The sequence below is a fragment of the Parasteatoda tepidariorum genome, chromosome 5 (assembly GCF_982258835.1).
Source record: "Parasteatoda tepidariorum strain Cologne lab strain chromosome 5, Ptep-v5.0, whole genome shotgun sequence".
Classification (NCBI taxonomy): Eukaryota; Metazoa; Arthropoda; class Arachnida; order Araneae; family Theridiidae; genus Parasteatoda; species Parasteatoda tepidariorum.
The window spans coordinates 70,723,754-70,741,041 of NC_141759.1; the positions used below are offsets into that span (position 1 = coordinate 70,723,754).

A 17,288-nucleotide genomic window follows, 5' to 3' on the forward strand; every position below is an offset into this window, starting at 1 on the left:
AGCGGTAGCGATGTTTGTGTTTTACCGTACAAGCGACACACTTTTAAAATTAGCGGCGAAAATAATATAACATTATATTCCGCGAATGGTACAACAATCAAAACATATGGCGTTAAAATGGTAACACTAAGTTTAAATTTACGTCGTAAATTTCAGTGGACATTTATTCTTGCTGACATAAGTAAGCCTATTATCGGGGCAGATTTTTTGCGACATTACGGTTTGTTGATAGACCTTAAACATGGTTGTCTTAAGGATCCGCTGACCAATCTTGTCAGCACGGGCACTAAGTCCGCGGATGACACACCTCAAGTAACTTTAATTGCAAATGACGCTGCTTATCGGGATATTTTGAACAAATACAGTGATGTGATACGCCCCTATTCTAAAATCAGAGAGGTAAAGCATAATACCGTTCACAGGATCTTAACTCGCGGACAACCAGTTTTTGCACGACCGCGTAGATTACATCCGGCGAAATTAGCGGCAGCCAAACGCGAATTCGAATATATGTTAGAACATGGTATATGCCGCCCTAGCACATCAAATTGGTCTAGTCCTTTACACCTAGTGCCTAAAGACAACGGAAATGATTTCCGACCGACGGGAGATTACAGAGCATTAAACCGGATCACAATTCCGGATAGATATCCTTTGCCCCATTTACAAGACTTTTCCAGTCAATTACACGGTAAAGTTATTTTTTCGAAAGTAGATTTAGTTCGCGCATATCACCAGATACCAGTACACCCAGACGATATTTCCAAAACTGCAATAACAACCCCATTCGGTTTATACGAGTTTTTATTCACGCCGTTTGGATTATCCAATGCGGCGCAAACATTCCAAAGATTCATTAATGAAGTTTTGCAAGGTTTTGATTTTGTTTTTGTTTATTTGGATGATATCCTTATAGCAAGCAGTACAGAGAAAGAACATAAAAACCACATCGAAATGGTTTTGAAAAGACTCGCGCATTACGGTCTTCGCATAAATTTAAACAAGTGTGTCTTGGGTGTCCCGGAATTATCCTTTTTAGGTTATTTAGTAAATAAAGACGGAATTAGGCCACAACCGGAACGCGTTGAACCAATCTTAAAATGTGCATTGCCTCAGACCACAAAGGAATTACAACGTTTCCTTGGGTTATTGAATTATTATCGTAGAAACATTAAAAATGCTGCCCATATTCAAGCCCCTCTTAACGATATGCTTAAAGGCAGGAAAAGTAAGGGAAAAAAATTATCTCGAGTGGAACGAATCTCAAACGTTAGCATTTGAGTCATGTAAAAAACAGATGGCAGAGGCCACCATTTTGACTCATCCTGACCCGGAAGCTCATTTAACGCTTTTCACGGACGCTAGCGACTCAGCTGTAGGAGCTTCACTTAATCAAATTACGAATACTAACAATGAACAAAATATCACACCTTTGGCATTTTTCTCGTCAAAATTATCACCGGCACAGCAAAAATGGTCTACTTTTGATCGCGAACTTTATGCGATTTACGCAGCCATTCGTCATTTTAAACATATGCTTGAAGGCCGTCAGTTCACGATTTTCACGGATCATAGACCACTCACATACGCTTTCCTTCAAAAATCGGATAAGTGTTCCCCACGACAATTACGACATTTGGACTATATCGGTCAATTCAGTACTGATATTCGGTTTGTCAAGGGTTCCGAAAATATACCAGCCGATATGCTGTCGAGGTTAGATGCTTTAGAATTTTTAGATATTTTAGATTATGCAGCCGTAGCACAGGCCCAAAGTACGGATTCCGAATTACAGGACCTCAGGAAATCAAACACGGGTTTGAAATTTCAAAAAATGATAGTACCAGGAACTAATGTACAACTCTTTTGTGATACTTCTACCCAAAACGTTCGTCCTTATCTTCCGCTCGAATTTAGAAAGAGCATTTTTGACGCATTACATAATCTCGCTCACCCAGGCATGAAAGCCACTGTGAAACTTCTCACATCGCGATTCGTATGGCTAGACATGAAGAAAGATATCACTAGGTGGACACGATCGTGTATACCATGTCAGAAAGCTAAGATATATCGTCATACAAACAGCCCAGTTCAGACTATAAAGGTCCCAGACAAAAGATTCGAACATATACATATAGATATTGTAGGACCCCTTCCACCTTCTCGAGGTTATTCGTATTGTTTGACAATGATTGACCGTTTCACTCGTTGGGTTGAGGCTCGTCCAATTCCAGACATTTCGGCCGAAACAGTAGCTAGTGCGTTATACGAAAATTGGATCGCCCGATTTGGCATTCCTAAAATAGTGACAACAGATCAGGGTAAACAATTTGAATGTCAACTATTCAAATCATTAATGACATTATTAGGCATTAAACACATCCATACGACCGCATATCACCCCATTGCTAATGGTTTGATTGAAAATTGGCACCGTACATTGAAAGCCTCATTAAAAGCTCATCTAACTGATCGTTGGACAGAGGTCTTACCCACAGTATTATTGGGAATGCGTTCTGCATTCCGGGAATCCATAAAGGCTACAACAGCTGAACTGGTTTACGGAACTGCCTTGAAGTTGCCGGGAGAATTTCTAATGCCAACACCAAAGGATTTCAATGCCAGTGAATTTGTGCAGCGCCTGAAAGAAAACATGGCAAAATTGTCCCCTTCACCAACCAAGAATCATGACACTAAGAGCCGAACATTCATCTCGACCGACCTCAAATCGTGCAAGCAAGTTTTCATCCGACACAATGCTGTTCAACCGCCACTTAAGCCAGCTTACGATGGACCCTTCGAGGTACTGGAAAGAACAGACAAAGTATATAAAGTTCAAGTCGGCAACAAATCCAAGTTTGTGACTATAGACAGACTAAAGCCAGCCTACATCTTGAACATTCCAGAGTCAGAACCAGAGCCTGTGATCTACCATCCTAGCCCACCTCCGGAAGTTACTGAGCCAACAACAACAAATGTTGAAAAAGCAGAGGACAAGGCTAAGCATACACGATCGGGACGTAAAGTACGTTTCCCTGCAAGATTCAAGTAACGTTGCACTAGGAGGGGGGTACTGCAGTATCCTCACTGCTGAGTCAAACTCAAAAACGACAACTGCCCCCTGATGCAGTTGTGAGATTGAGACTGCTACTTCAATTTCTACTTCCGAACTTTGAACTGAAGTGAACAGTAGTTTCTTTTTAGATATAAACAAGTTCGTTCACGAGATGTTGTTCATCTGATATATTTCTCTCTAGCGATCGTCAGCGACATATATGTTTTTATTTCCTGTAACCTTAAATTATTTTATTTTAATTACATTAAAATGTAATATATATTGGATTAACTATTATTTCATTTCTGCTGCATAAAATACAGGATTGGACTTCGGGTCTAAACCTGTAAGATAATTAAATGAGAGGGAATGAAAGGATCTCATGATGCAATCAAGCCCCTAGTGATGGAATCAATCTGCCAACCAAAATCCCAGAAACTGTTTAAAATAATATAATAATGGTTCTCAATAGTAGCAAAAACAAGCAATCGCTGCGCATTGCCATAGTTACTACGATCCTACTCGTTGATTACGATAGCATTCGAAAAGTCAATGTTTTGTTCTATTTGAGATTGAAAGAGCCATGGTTAATGGGGTTTAGTAAGAGTTATTAAAACAGAAACTGAATATACTGTTTGTACAGTATCTACTGTGCCCAAAGTACTTTGTAGAAGTTTTCGCGTCTTGTTTTGATAATAAACACACATCAAAAATTTAACATTATTTCGTCTTTCTTGATAAGTTATTCTTTTTTATGCACGATTTAATTAAACATTTGTGAAATATTTTTGGGATATTTTTGAATAAAAATTTCAGCAATGGTAAGATTGCATGTTAAAAAAGCAGATCAAAGTCTTTTTTTGTATGATACGAACTGTTCAGTTAAAATTGATGATCTTCTAAGGGACCTGGTTGCTATTCATAATGGAAGACTTAAAATTGAAAGGCTATGTTTCGGTAATCAGCAATTCAAACATAAATCTACTGATTTTGTAAACTTCTTTTAAAACTTTTTCTGAAATCATAGTTTTAGAAACTTTAAATTTGTTTAATAATGGAATATTATTACTTATATGAGAATACATATTTGTGTGAACTTTTTGATGATTTGTAAAATATATTTTTCCAGAAATTGATGAAATGTCTAAACATGGAGTGAGTCTCCCGCCACAGATGCAAGGTTTGTCATCAGAGCAAATCAAAGAGTTAAAGCTAGAAGATTCTTGGCGTGTAAAAGAATTATCATCCTCTGATTACATTCTAAATTCTGATTCAATAGGGAAAAGAAATGGTTTTGGTAAGAAATTTTATAAAGATTTGAGAAGTTGAATTGATTAGTCTTCATATTGCGCTTTGCAACTGTGTCTACTTATAGAATTTAACAAGAGTTTTCAAAAAAAAAAAAATATATATATATTTTTTTTAAGTTTGGCAATAGACAATAGATCTTAATTGTTTTTTTTAACATCATCAATTCTTTACTCATAAATTAAATTTAGAATTTTCTATCTAACTTTATTATCTATGCTTTTAAATGCTTAATCAATTCTATTTTAATTGGTAAAATATTAAATCATGTTTGCATGGAAGTGTGTTTGTAATTTTAGGTTTAAGTAATTAAAGCAATATTTTAAAAATTTGATTTTTTTTAATTAAAATTTCTTTTGCGTTTTTTTTTAGTTTTTTGAGCCGTTTACTTTTTGGGCTACAAATCATTACTGAACTTTGATAAAAGTAAAAGGGTAAAGAAAAATTATATTTACTATTAATTTTATTGTATTTTGGTGAAGAAATATCGAAAAATTAAATAAATCAATGTACCATATATAAAACTCTCTTTCTTTCGCACTGATGAAGGTTGCCCTATGAGCATCCAAAACAGCTGTCTGTATTTTATAAATATTTTTGTGCTCTTTAACGTTGTTTGCCTTAGTTTTGTATTTTTGCAGAAAGGTCGCCCACTTGTGTATTTAATTAATATCCCGTATACTTTTAAATATTTTTAAGTATGAGATTGTTTATATTTTGAAAGACAGTAATGGGGTTGAACTTGATTATAGTGAGCTTGGGACTGTAACATTTTCTCAGTATAATCAAGTGCTCATAAAAACAGTTTCATGAAAATCAAAACAGTTCAAGCATACTTACTGAGTTATAAATATAGTACTGAATTTATTTATTTTTATTTTATTTCTGTACAGTACCAAAGAAGTTCAAATTTACTTTGAGGTGTTATATTATCTCTTTGTTGTGTTATTGTTCTTCTGATAAGAATCATGGTAGTTAGGTACGCTCAGTAGATTTCTCAGTATTTCATGTCTTTTGAACTTTATTGAAAACTTTTATAAAATTTCCAAAGAAATGGATTTAAATATGAATCAGAATATAAGATATATGCTCTTAGATAACTCTATTCAAAGCATTTATTTTAGTTTGAATTTTAATGTTTTTCTTCTGAATTTTAGCATGTGAAGTTAACTTTATTGTCATATAACAATGCTTCGAAAATGCATAGAATAAATACCACGATGAAAAGAAATACTACACATCTAGGAATAAAAATTAAGATTTTTTTTTTCTTTATATATATTATTTATAAGTTTTCTGGGTACCGTAGCTTTTTTAGCTGTTTCTCATTCAACAATTATTCTAAAAAAATCTTACAAAGTGCCCCCATGACAGAATCACGGCGACATTGTCGCAGAATGTTGCAGAGTTCTTGCATTCAGAATTTTCTTTTAGGAAGTAAAGAATTTTGATTTTTCTTTTATGCAGAAATTTTTGATCTCTAAAATTATACTTAAAAATGCCATTTTTCCGCATCGGAGGGGAAAGAGATGTTCGTGATTTTTCTATTCTTATTTGAGAAGAATGAGAAATATAGAATAATGAAATAAAAAATTTCTTTTCTGCAAAAATGGTGAAAGAATTTTTTCCCCTCCAGAAATCATTCTTTGATGTGCTCATTTTGCCCCGATACTCTCGTTAATCCATGAGGTATTTCAATCATTCTTAAGACAGTTATTGCTACGAATTTTTGCTTTGTTTTTTTGAAATCCTGGTGTCTTTCATTGCTGAGTTATTATTTATATTCTCGCGAATTTTTGAAATATACCGATACTATAATGGCACGTGAAATTTGATCGTGGATTCCAGAAATCATTCTTTGACACCCTTGCTTGCGCCAATATTCTATGTGGCATATTTAATTCGTTTGATTTCGCCATCAATCTTTTTTTGTAATTCACTGCTACAAATTGTATGATTTATTTATTTTTTTGATGTGATGATTTACGAAATGCGAAAAAGGAAATAATTAGTGCAATTTCTTGTTCAGTAAAATGTGAGAATCTCGCCCATGATATTAGAATAAAAAAATATTACACATTCATTTCAAAATTAAATACAATTTTATTTTATTCAAATAGATTTTTTTTCTTCGTAAACACAACTTTTTTATTTCAAATTTAATTAATAACATGTATATTTGTTATTATTAAAAGCATCTTGCAGAAAGATATTAGTGCTAGAGAGATTTGTTGCAGAAAGCCCAAAAACTTCTGCCACCGCAGTGTTTTCATCATAGAAAAAAAATGGGTGAGAATTTCTCACCCTTTCTCAAAAACAGGGTGAGATTTCAAAAAGTTAAGTGAGATTTCTAAAAACTAAAAAAAACACAAAAACTCTTGAAAAAATAATTATTTCTTTAATTATAATACATTTTTAATGTCTTCTATTTTTTAAAGCATTGAATATTTTTGGTGCATCATCATAGAAGATTTTGCCTTTACAAGGTATTTGTCCATCTTACATAAGTGCATAAAAAATTTGAATGTCTTACATGAAGAAACCTTACCTACGATAACCACGTGGTTGTAGAGAAATGTGTTCTGAAAGGGGTTCCGTGGTTGTGTTCTGTTGTTCGAAAAGTTTCTGAACAATACTAACAATACTAGTAAATAGGGAGGCTAGATAATGGGGCAGATGTTGAAAATAATGAAAGATCCAGGACGAAAAGTGAAACTGATTTTATTCTAAATGGCGTAATTCGAAGCTTTTTCCAAAATGTGAGAAATTTTCGAATTTTGAAATTGATTTATAGAATGCGCAAAATTCTCACGGTAATCATTTTTTAATGTGAGAAAAGAAAAAAATATGCGAGATTCTCGTGTTCTGGCGCTGTAGTGAAAACACTGCAACAGATATAGGTCAATATTTATATGCAATGTAAGTTAGCTGATGCTATATATGCTATTTCATTGCTGTAGTAGTATGCAATTATACATTTGTAAATTATGTACTGATGTATACCTTTAACAGGGCATAGGTGCAAGATGGCACACATGTGCTGTTGTAGGTAATATAAATTAACTACTCAACTAATGACATGATTTACTGTTACATTAGTGTGAACATGAACTTATATATTTTTATTTAATGATATGTTGGATTTGTTTTTATGAACTAAAATATGAATATTATTTCGAGTAAATTTTGCTATTTATTTTTTAGCACCTACAAAAAAGTACGCTGAAATTCTTACTAAAACAACAGCAGAAGCAAAAACTCGTATCTCCCAGGTACTAACTTATTCTGTGTACTTTTTTTAAGCATTTTTTTTATAAAATACTATTTAAAAATATATTTATTAAACTGGAATATTTTTCTTGGATTTTATGTTTATTCTAAACAGTTATTTTGTTCTGTTGTATAAAAGTTTAATAATCTATAAAAGGAACAATGTTTTTATTATTTGAAATTTAAACTTTTAAACTTGAGATGAATGAAACTGGTGTGTAATAAAAAATAAATACTATAATACACTGAAATTCTTACTGAAACAACAGCTTTAGCAAAGATTGGTATACCCCATGTACTAAATTATTCTATGTACATTTTTTTAAATATATTTTTATAAAATATATTTTATAAAATATTATTAAGCAAATAGGAAAATTTTTCTTGCATTTCATGTTTATCTTAAGCAGTTATGTTGTTCGATTTCATGAAAGTTTAATAATCGTAAAAAGAAACAGTGTTTTTATTATTCAAAATTTAAACTTTTGAACTTAAGATTTGTGGATGAAAGTGGTATGTAATAGAAAATAAGTTTTGAATTAATTAGCCTTTAAAATTTATCTTATAAAACTTCTTCGAAATATTTTTTTTTTCTGGGTTCTTATCAACCTTCTGATGGCTTTTGCAAATGGGCAAATATTTTTCCACTTCCATTTTTCAAACAGAGACTTGTTTTGTTCAATCACTTTTGTTATATTCTTAAAAAAAAAAAAAAAGCTTAATTGCTCTGTTCTCAGCAATTCAAAACCAAATCAATTTTGCCATGCTGAGAAAGTTGCTAGTCAAACTGTATATTTTTACAAGCATGACCTCCTCAGAGTTACCTAAGTAATAGCGACATTACACCCATGAACAGTACAATACAATGAAGAATGTTGTGAAACATAAATTTTTCTATCGTCTGTGTTAACTCCTACATGACATATTCCTTTCATGAATCTATCTTTGTTAATAATTCTTAAACAACATTGTTAACAGTGGCGCAAATCAGGTTTGATTAACCATAAAGATGTCTTTATTTTTAAATAAATGTTACATTTCTTCATTTACTACATCTCTTCATACAAATCTTCATTTACTAATCCTTTCAAATTAAAATTTTTATGGACTATTTTTCTACTACCAACATAGGAGTTTATACATATATAATGTTTTACGATAAGTGGCAAAAATTTGTCTGCTATACCTCTATATTTATTAATTGATAACAATAGTAACTCGATAAAATTAAAAGCTTATTACATTATACAGGCTGATTCTACTATCATGGGACAAACTTTGGGGGGGGGGGAGCGCACTAAAACATGTATTTTTTAAAAAAATTTTTGTATAAGAATGTAGAGTCTCAAATAACGTATTAAGGTATGAATGAATGCATAAAAAAAAGACACAGAAAGAAAAATGTGTTAAGTAATGCAAAATGCTTCTTTGCAGAAATGTAATTCATATTCACAAATGTTAAAATTTAGACCACCAACAATAATACATGCTTAGAAGTGTTGTAGAATAGATTGACGAAAACGTTGGAAAATAGCAGATATTTCTCACACGCTTGCACTCACAATGAATAGCTAAGCAATGTGGTTAGATCCTACATTTCTATATAAAAAAATAATTTCAAAATACATGTTTTAGTACACTTAACCACCCCTTTTCCATGAATTTAATAACTTAAGAAAATTAGAAGTAAAGATTCATTAATTTTTTTTATAACTTTATCATACTTTAAAATTTATTTTTATTTAAATTAAATCTAATACATCTAAAAATAAACATAATGCTTCAAATATCTAACTCATAAAAGATTGTTTATGTTTTTGAAATGAAGTGATTTGTTGCTCTGAATTTATAATTTTTTGTTAACCAATATACTAATTTTAGTCCTACTTCCTCTCTTCCCAATTAATATGAAATTTCAAGAAATCAACCAATAAATCATAAGTGTGTATGTATTTTAGGAAAAAGATATAGTTTAATCGATGTTCTTAGCTTATATAGACATAAAAATTACACTAATTTTAAGTTTCTACTGTAATATTTTCCTAAAAAATATATATTAAAACTAGCTTCTTAAATAATTAAAAAAAATTTTATAATTTTTTTCCTTAAAGAAAAGGGTGGGATTTTGAAGATACATGAGATCAATTAGTATTTAAGTATAAAAAAAAAAGACTTATTTTTCTTAAATCAAATGTTTAAACAATAGTATTTGTAAAAAAACCTCCGATTTTGAGATTTTCTAAAACTTGTTTTTCATCAGGTATGAGTGCTGAAACAGGAGAAAAATAATAATTGCTTATTTTTCTTATTGGATAGATTTCTAAAATGTGCAGATGATAGATATTTTTTCCCCTTTCCAATAGCTTACATTTATTACTGGAATATATTTACATAAATGAACTGCTTTTTTTCTTTTTATTTCTGCATGAAAATTTCTTATTTAAATGATCAAAAGTGTGTTATGTAAATAATTTGATATATCTTTTGTCATTATCTTTAGAAAATTAATATTAATTATCTGTGTGTGCAATATTAGCATTGTATGATATAAATAAACAGGATTCCTATTCTTAAAAGCATTGTTAATTTATATTTAAAACCTATAGATATATTTCTTACAATTATCTTCATTCTATTTATTACATTATTTTGATGAATCTCTTATATTTATTATAGGAATAAAAAAATATTAGAGTATAAGGTTTAAAACTCATTTTCTAGGACCTGAAACACTTATGTATCATCTAGCAGTATAAATATGCTAACAGCATTGGTATTTTCAAAATATGCTAAATGAATTTTTTGTACACATTCGATAAAAGAATGAATTAATGAATGGATTTTCATTTAAAAAAAAGTGTACTAAAATTGCTGATCTACACTGGTGTAAGAAATTAAGAGGATTTGCAGACTCGGTCAATTTCTCTAGAACTATTGGACTGATTTTAATGAAATTCGACCTGTACATACATTGATACAAAACAAATAACCAATCAAAAATTGTAATACACACGCATGATCGTGCGTAACACTCGTTGGAGCCGGAAGGTATAAAACAGCAGTTGCAGAATAAACAACAACAAAACTTTGTTAATTGGTGGTATGTTCCCCTCTTACATAGAATGATTTAATACTTGAAATAAGGCAGTTTATCATTTCCTGTGGCAAATGGTCTTACTCATTCAGCCACGCTGTTTTCATTCCCTGGATAGTTCTCGGTGGGGACAGCGAGCTGCTATTGCCCTCCCTAGAGCATCCCAGACATGCCATAGGGTTGAGGTCTGGAGATCTGGCTGGCCAATCAATCCAGCAAATATCCTCACTCTGTAGAAATTCATCGACCAGGAGAGCTCCTTGTGGCCTCGCTTTATCGCCATTGAAATGAACTCAGGGCCAACTGCACCCCTGAAAAAGTGAACATAGGGCTCCAAGACCTCATCCCTATACCTCACACTAGTCACAGAGCCTCTTTCAAAAGCATGGAGAGGTGTGCGGCCATCCAACATGATGCCTGCCCAGACCATTAAGCCTGCTCTGCCATAATGGTCGATTTCTCGGACATTGGAGGGTAAATAGCAAGTCCCTGGTTTTCTCCATATGAACGTACGTATGGCAAGAATTGGTGTTTAGGCTGAACCAGGACTCATCAGTGAAGAGAACGGTCGCCCCTTGATCCATACTCCAATCTCTACACCATGCTGCACAGACTTGTTCGTAGAAGCAAGCGGGGTGCAAACAGCAGGTCTTCTTGCAAGCAACCCTCTTTCATGAAATTGTTTGGAAACAGTCACCCTTGATACCTGGGATCCTGTGGCTTCATACAAGTCACGAGAGAGTTGCGGCTGTAGCCCCCTTTGTTATAATGGACAATTGATCTTCTCTGGCTCTTGGACGATCTTGCCAGGCTTTTTCTCAGTGGATCTGATATCCTGGAACTGTTTCCATAAGTTACACAGGACGCTGGGCATTAAATTGAACTGACTACAAATCTGGACCTGAGATTGGCCTGCTTCTAGCCTCTCCACCTCATTTCATCATCTAAACGTTGGTGGTTACTCATTTTTACTGTTACAATTGGAATTTAACCTATTGCTGCAAAATAACACCAAGAAATTCGCAGATGTGTGCTAGCGAACAAAATTTGTCTTAACTTGCGTGCACTTATAAAGCCTGTTTCTCTACTGGCTCCACTCATACACACACACATACAATCACCTATTTGATGTACAAGATTTGCATTGTCGAGAAGCAGTGGTTTTACATTCAGTTCAGTTCTTTTTATGAAATTGGATAAAATATGCTAATTCTCTTAATTTATTTCACTAGTGTATTAATAAATAATCAAACTCTAAAGTTAAATGTTAATCGAATGCTATAAACTTATTAAACAGAAATTGGTGGAATCTGGAGTATGTTTATCATTAGAAGGCATAAAAGATACCTTAGAAATTCTAGAAGGAGCAGTTATGATTGTTTATCCTATGGGCCTTCCACCATATGAGATTGTACAGCAGGAGCTTGAAGGTAAAGAGGATTTGACTGGAACACAAGTAATTATAAAATTTTTGTATTATCTATTTCATTTTATAACATTATTAATAATAAATAACCAAAAAATTTTTGTAAATAGGCTAGCAAAGAAGTTTTGATAGACAATAAAGCTGAAATTTGGTGGGCGAACAAAAATTTAGACAAGGATAAAATTCTTAGCGATTATGTTGGCAAGAATGAAAAAAGTAAACTAGTAGTAAAGTTACAAAAAGTAAGTTTAATTTTTTAGTGACAAAACTACATTTTCTTTATGTGTTTAAAATATAAAATTTTTGTTAATAATATATTTTGATGTTTTTAACAGATTTACACAGCAATTCTATATTTGGACAATAAAAACATTTTTGTAGTACACTGCGGCAGAATTATACGACACACATTTAATTCTTAAAGAACTTATGAACTACTTAAGCTATTTATCTACCATTTAATTTTCCTGCTTGGTTACAAAATTGACTTTATAAATCTCATTTATTTATTTATTATTATTTATTTATTTGCAATTTATACATTATAGTTGTATGCTGCATATCATATTGAGTTTGTTGATCAAACTAATGCAATATTTATTTTTACAGACTTCTTTCAATTAAAAAGTAAAGTAGAAACAATGTAAAAAGTATGAATATGCAAGAACACAAATGCTAAACATTTTGGTAACATAAGTTTGGTATTTTTTAACATTTTAGTAACTTACAGACAGAGAATTAAGTAACTGCTAAGACAGAGAATTAAGTGTAAATATCCACGATGTATGTAACCTAGGGATGCTCAAAGAAATGATCCCTGTCATTCATTAAAATATTATAATTTAATGTTGTTATATCATGATTGAACCCAAGTACAGAAAATATTAAATAAAATACAGAAATCTGCAATACGTTTTGATAAAATTATGTTGTATTGGAGCTACTAGATAATTATCAAAGTTGAAATTGAAAACGAAAGTGCATTTTGACTTGGTATTTTTATGGTTTAATAAGAAAAAAATAAATTGCCTTTAATATACATTGAGCTGCAATGTTTAAACTAGAAAATAAATTTCGTATATGGGATTAACAATTCATAAAAGCGAAAATAAATTGGAAAAAAATTTAAAGAAAGGCAAATATGATTTAGATATTATGAAGATTTCTACAGACCATGCAATATCATTTTTTTAATCTCCCCCCCCCCTCATACGGTAATAAAATATATATTTCACTACCTTCTCAACAATGGTGGTCTCATCATTCTTATTTCATTCAAAAGAAATTCAAGATGTATAAAATTTATAGTGTGACATCAAAGGAAATAGCTGTTCAAGAAATTTATATAAACATTTTCCTATCAAATGACTCATTCTCAGTTGAATCTTTAATAAATATATATATATTTTTTAGAAGTACAAAAAGTTTTAAATGTTAAAAGAAAAGCATCATAAATTTGGTTGCTTTATTGAGATTAACAATATGCAAATAGTAATTGAGAATGAAATAGGTCATTAAAATAATTCAAATTAATCACGCTTCTAAATACTAGCAAAGGGGACTGTGTGGATTGGTTTTAAAAATGTAAAGATCACAGTATTAAGACATTGTTCTAGAGACTGTGCATTAATTGAAGTATCAAATTTTGCGACTCATTAAATTGCATATCTGCACTCATTAAATTGCATATCTGAGTTTTTAAACTCTTGTACGCTTGGATTTCTTTCTTTCGTAATATACAATAACAGTTTTTTTTTTTAATACAGTAAAACTCTGGTTTTGCAATGCCTGATCATATGACTCAACATTCCTTCCATTCCATCATTATTAAGGATAAAGGATCATTTGAATGGGTTAAAAGATAATATCAAAAAGATTTTATTCGATACCTTATTATTAGAAATGAATTGAATAAAATAACATCTGAATCTGATGATTTTGGTAGTAATGTATAGTGGGTAAAATATATATAACCCTGAATAACGTTTGTTCTAATGATTCAATTTTCACGTACTAATTGTCAATCTTAATGGTTCCTAGGGGCGACCTTAAACATGCTAATTAATTAAGTTACGAAATTGGTCACAAAAACGTACTTTCTATGAATAAACGTATTTCTTTCAACATATTTGGAATTTTAACCTTCAAAACATGGTGGATGCAGAAGACATGTTAACTAAATATATTGAGTGGTTTTTGTAAATAGATTTTTGTTGCTGTTCATTTACGTCGCACTAGAGCTGCACAATGGGCTATTGGCGACGGTCTGGGAAACATCCCTGAAGATGATCCGAAGACATGCTATCACAATTTTGATCCTCTGCAGAGGGGATGGCACCCCCGCTTCGGTAGCCCGACGACCTGCACGCGAAGTCGAGCACTTTACGATAGAACAGTTTAACGAGGACCAATACCGCACACCCTCGGTCCCTACGCAGACTGAACCAAGTGGTCACCCACCCGCACACTGATGCTTGACTTCGGTGATCTGCTGGGAAGATCACTGAACAGTGGACTGATCGTCTTAACGATCAGTCCACTGCGGGACTTTTGTAAATAGAAGTAAGTAAGTTGCACAGTAACTGTCGTGATAACCAATCTTGTCTGTTAGAAAAGGACAATTAATCAGAAAACAAAAATATATAAATTTTTTTATCATGTTGTATTATTATTTATGGTAGTAAAAGAAAATATAGGCATTAAAAAAGAGCAACTTTACAATAGTAACTATTTATGTTTTGTAATTTTACCTTATCGTTTGATGTTCATTGCCTAAAAACTGAGTTCAAAATAGACTTTTCGACACTGCAGTGTTACAAAGAACATTTGATTGTCAGGAGTACTACTGTATTTATTTCCAAAATATAATAAATATTTTGATCTGGGTATCTGCTTTAAATGATTTTGTGTTGCATGAAAGATAAAATAATTGTATTTTATTTGCTTTGTAATTTTTTACCTTCTAATTTTCTAATATGAAAAACATTTTGCAGCAAGGACATGGAGCTCCTGGTAGAGAACCTATTTTAACTGAGCAACAGAAAAAACATTTGATGTTGGCTGAGTTTCAAAGAAGAGAAGAATTTAAAGTGAGGAAAAATTTACTATAAATTTTAAATTAGTCATTAAAATGCTTAAGAAGTATAATTACTTGAACTACAGAACTTGGTGATTTCATTAATTGTATTTTATTGTTTGTTAACATAACAAGTAATTTAACCAGCTGTTACAGTTGAAGCTTGTTAAGGTTTAAAGTTGTGAAACCACTTCCAAGAGATCATTTCAATGAGATGTTCAATGTACGAAACGGAACATCTTAATAACTTTTTATCTAATGATCAGATTGTCATATACTTCTTATGTGCGATCTTATTCAGATGCAATCTTAGCAGTTTTGTTGGATTACTTTAAATATACTAATTAATTTTGGAAAGTTTTTTTTAAAATAAAGCTAATGTAAACAAAGTATAAGTAATAGTGCAAAAATGGACAAGTTATACTGAATTCATCGTGATCCTTTCTTTTTTAGACAGAGCAAGAAATAATTTTGTCATAACTGTGAAACTATTTGAGGATTTAATAAAAATAAATATTTGCACACAATTTTACAATTTACTTATATGTTTATGCAAAGATAATTTCATGCAAAATATGATATTCTAATATTATTTATCACTTAATATAATGTTTCAAGCATTTTTGAATATGAAATTTTAAATCATTTTAAAGACTAATTTTACTTAGCAAAATACAAAATTTGGAAGATAAGTTTGTGAGCAATTAATTTAAAAAAAAAATTCATTTAAGTATTAAGGGGTACAAAAAGTACTGTTGTTTCATTTTTTATTTTGTGCACTGTACACTCTTATACTGTCTGTGCTCTTAAAACATTAATACAGAGGATATCGAATTGCTGTATAGGACCAGAATGTTGGATATCTTTATCATTAACTGACAAATCTGTCAACATGAGCATCAGGTCAATAATTGTCAAAAAACTGACTCATCCTATCCTAATAAACGTTTATAGATTAAATCTGGAATATTTGAATATTCATAAATTGCTTTTGCTATACTGGCATACAAAATTAATTTTGCCAGTTTAATTATTTAAGACTATTTTTTGAAAGGGGTGGGGATTTTATGTTTAGGGGATTTAAATGCTGAATATAATTTTAAAATTAAATCATGCTTACAATGTATATTATATTACCATTAATTTTCATAATTTTGTTTTTCTTCTTGATGTAGCATTTTTGATGTTTTTTTTTTTTTTAATATAAAATCTTCCTTTTGTTACATGAGTCAGGAAAAATTTGATATTCTATACTATGCTTCATTTATAAATGCTATATAAATATGTATATGTGAATTTTAGCTAAATGAATTTAAAACATTGCCAAATGCCTAAAATAAATTCTTTTCCTACATTTTAGAGATTAGAAATTGATGATGATGATTCTCATCTAGATTCTCAATGGGCAGACAATAATGCCTTAAAGAAAAATTTTCTTGGATTAAACAAGATAAGATTTAAGTGATTGTAATTGTATCTTGTTAAATTGTGGACTATCTACTAATTTATATGTATGTATATATTATTAAATGCATTATAATTCAAGCTTGTCATAAACTGAATAAATATCAACATACTTTTCTTCATTTATTTTCGTTACCATGAAATGAGAAATTTAAATATATTGTAAAAAATAAAATATTACAACAAAAGTAATTATCAATTAATTTTCTTAAAGACAAATTTTACTTTCATTTCCATTAAATTTAAATTATTTATAAATTATTTAATAAAAAGTATTTGGCCTCCTGATAAATCAAAAAATTTAAACAAGCATTGTAGCAAGTTTGCTTTTGTAGCTGTGCTCTATCACATTTTAATGTTAGAACTATCAATTCTAAAATACTAAGTCTAAAAATTATACAAAAATTATTCGGTAAGCAAGTCTCTCTAATTTTCTTTACGTGTGGTTTAGATATCTTTTATAAACTTGATATTTTACATATTTTAATTTATCTTATTGCTTGGGATTAACGCAAGATTAATTAGAAACAAAATTAATTTTTGATATAAACATTGAGGGAAACTTTTAAAAAAAAAACAAATGTTAAAAAACAGT

General features: G+C 30.9%; 1 protein-coding gene across 2 annotated transcripts; it reads left to right on the top strand.

The window, feature by feature from the left end:
* The first annotated feature begins 3,398 nt into the window (after positions 1-3,398).
* LOC107436400 (cilia- and flagella-associated protein 298) lies at positions 3,399-16,815 on the top strand. Of its 2 annotated transcripts, none has more exons than XM_087164176.1 (7): positions 3,399-4,012; positions 4,185-4,352; positions 7,568-7,635; positions 12,025-12,183; positions 12,264-12,395; positions 15,147-15,242; positions 16,590-16,815. In XM_087164176.1, the coding sequence occupies exons 1-7, from the start codon at positions 3,874-3,876 to the stop codon at positions 16,692-16,694; spliced, it is 867 nt and encodes a 288-aa protein (XP_087020302.1). In that variant the 5' UTR covers positions 3,399-3,873; the 3' UTR covers positions 16,695-16,815. The 2 variants fall into 2 exon arrangements, with proteins under 2 accessions (XP_087020302.1, XP_087020303.1); XM_087164177.1 differs by having other exon boundaries at positions 3,751-3,876.
* The last annotated feature ends 473 nt before the right edge of the window (positions 16,816-17,288 follow it).

Bases quoted from the DNA above. Each gene is read 5' to 3' on its own strand.
- LOC107436400 (XM_087164176.1), top strand. From the start codon at position 3,874: ATGGTAAGATTGCATGTTAAAAAAGCAGATCAAAGTCTTTTTTTGTAT. The intron at 4,353-7,567 runs GTAAGAAATTTT...TTTATTTTTTAG, and splicing joins AGGGAAAAGAAATGGTTTTG to CACCTACAAAAAAGTACGCT. The intron at 15,243-16,589 runs GTGAGGAAAAAT...CCTACATTTTAG, and splicing joins AAAGAAGAGAAGAATTTAAA to AGATTAGAAATTGATGATGA.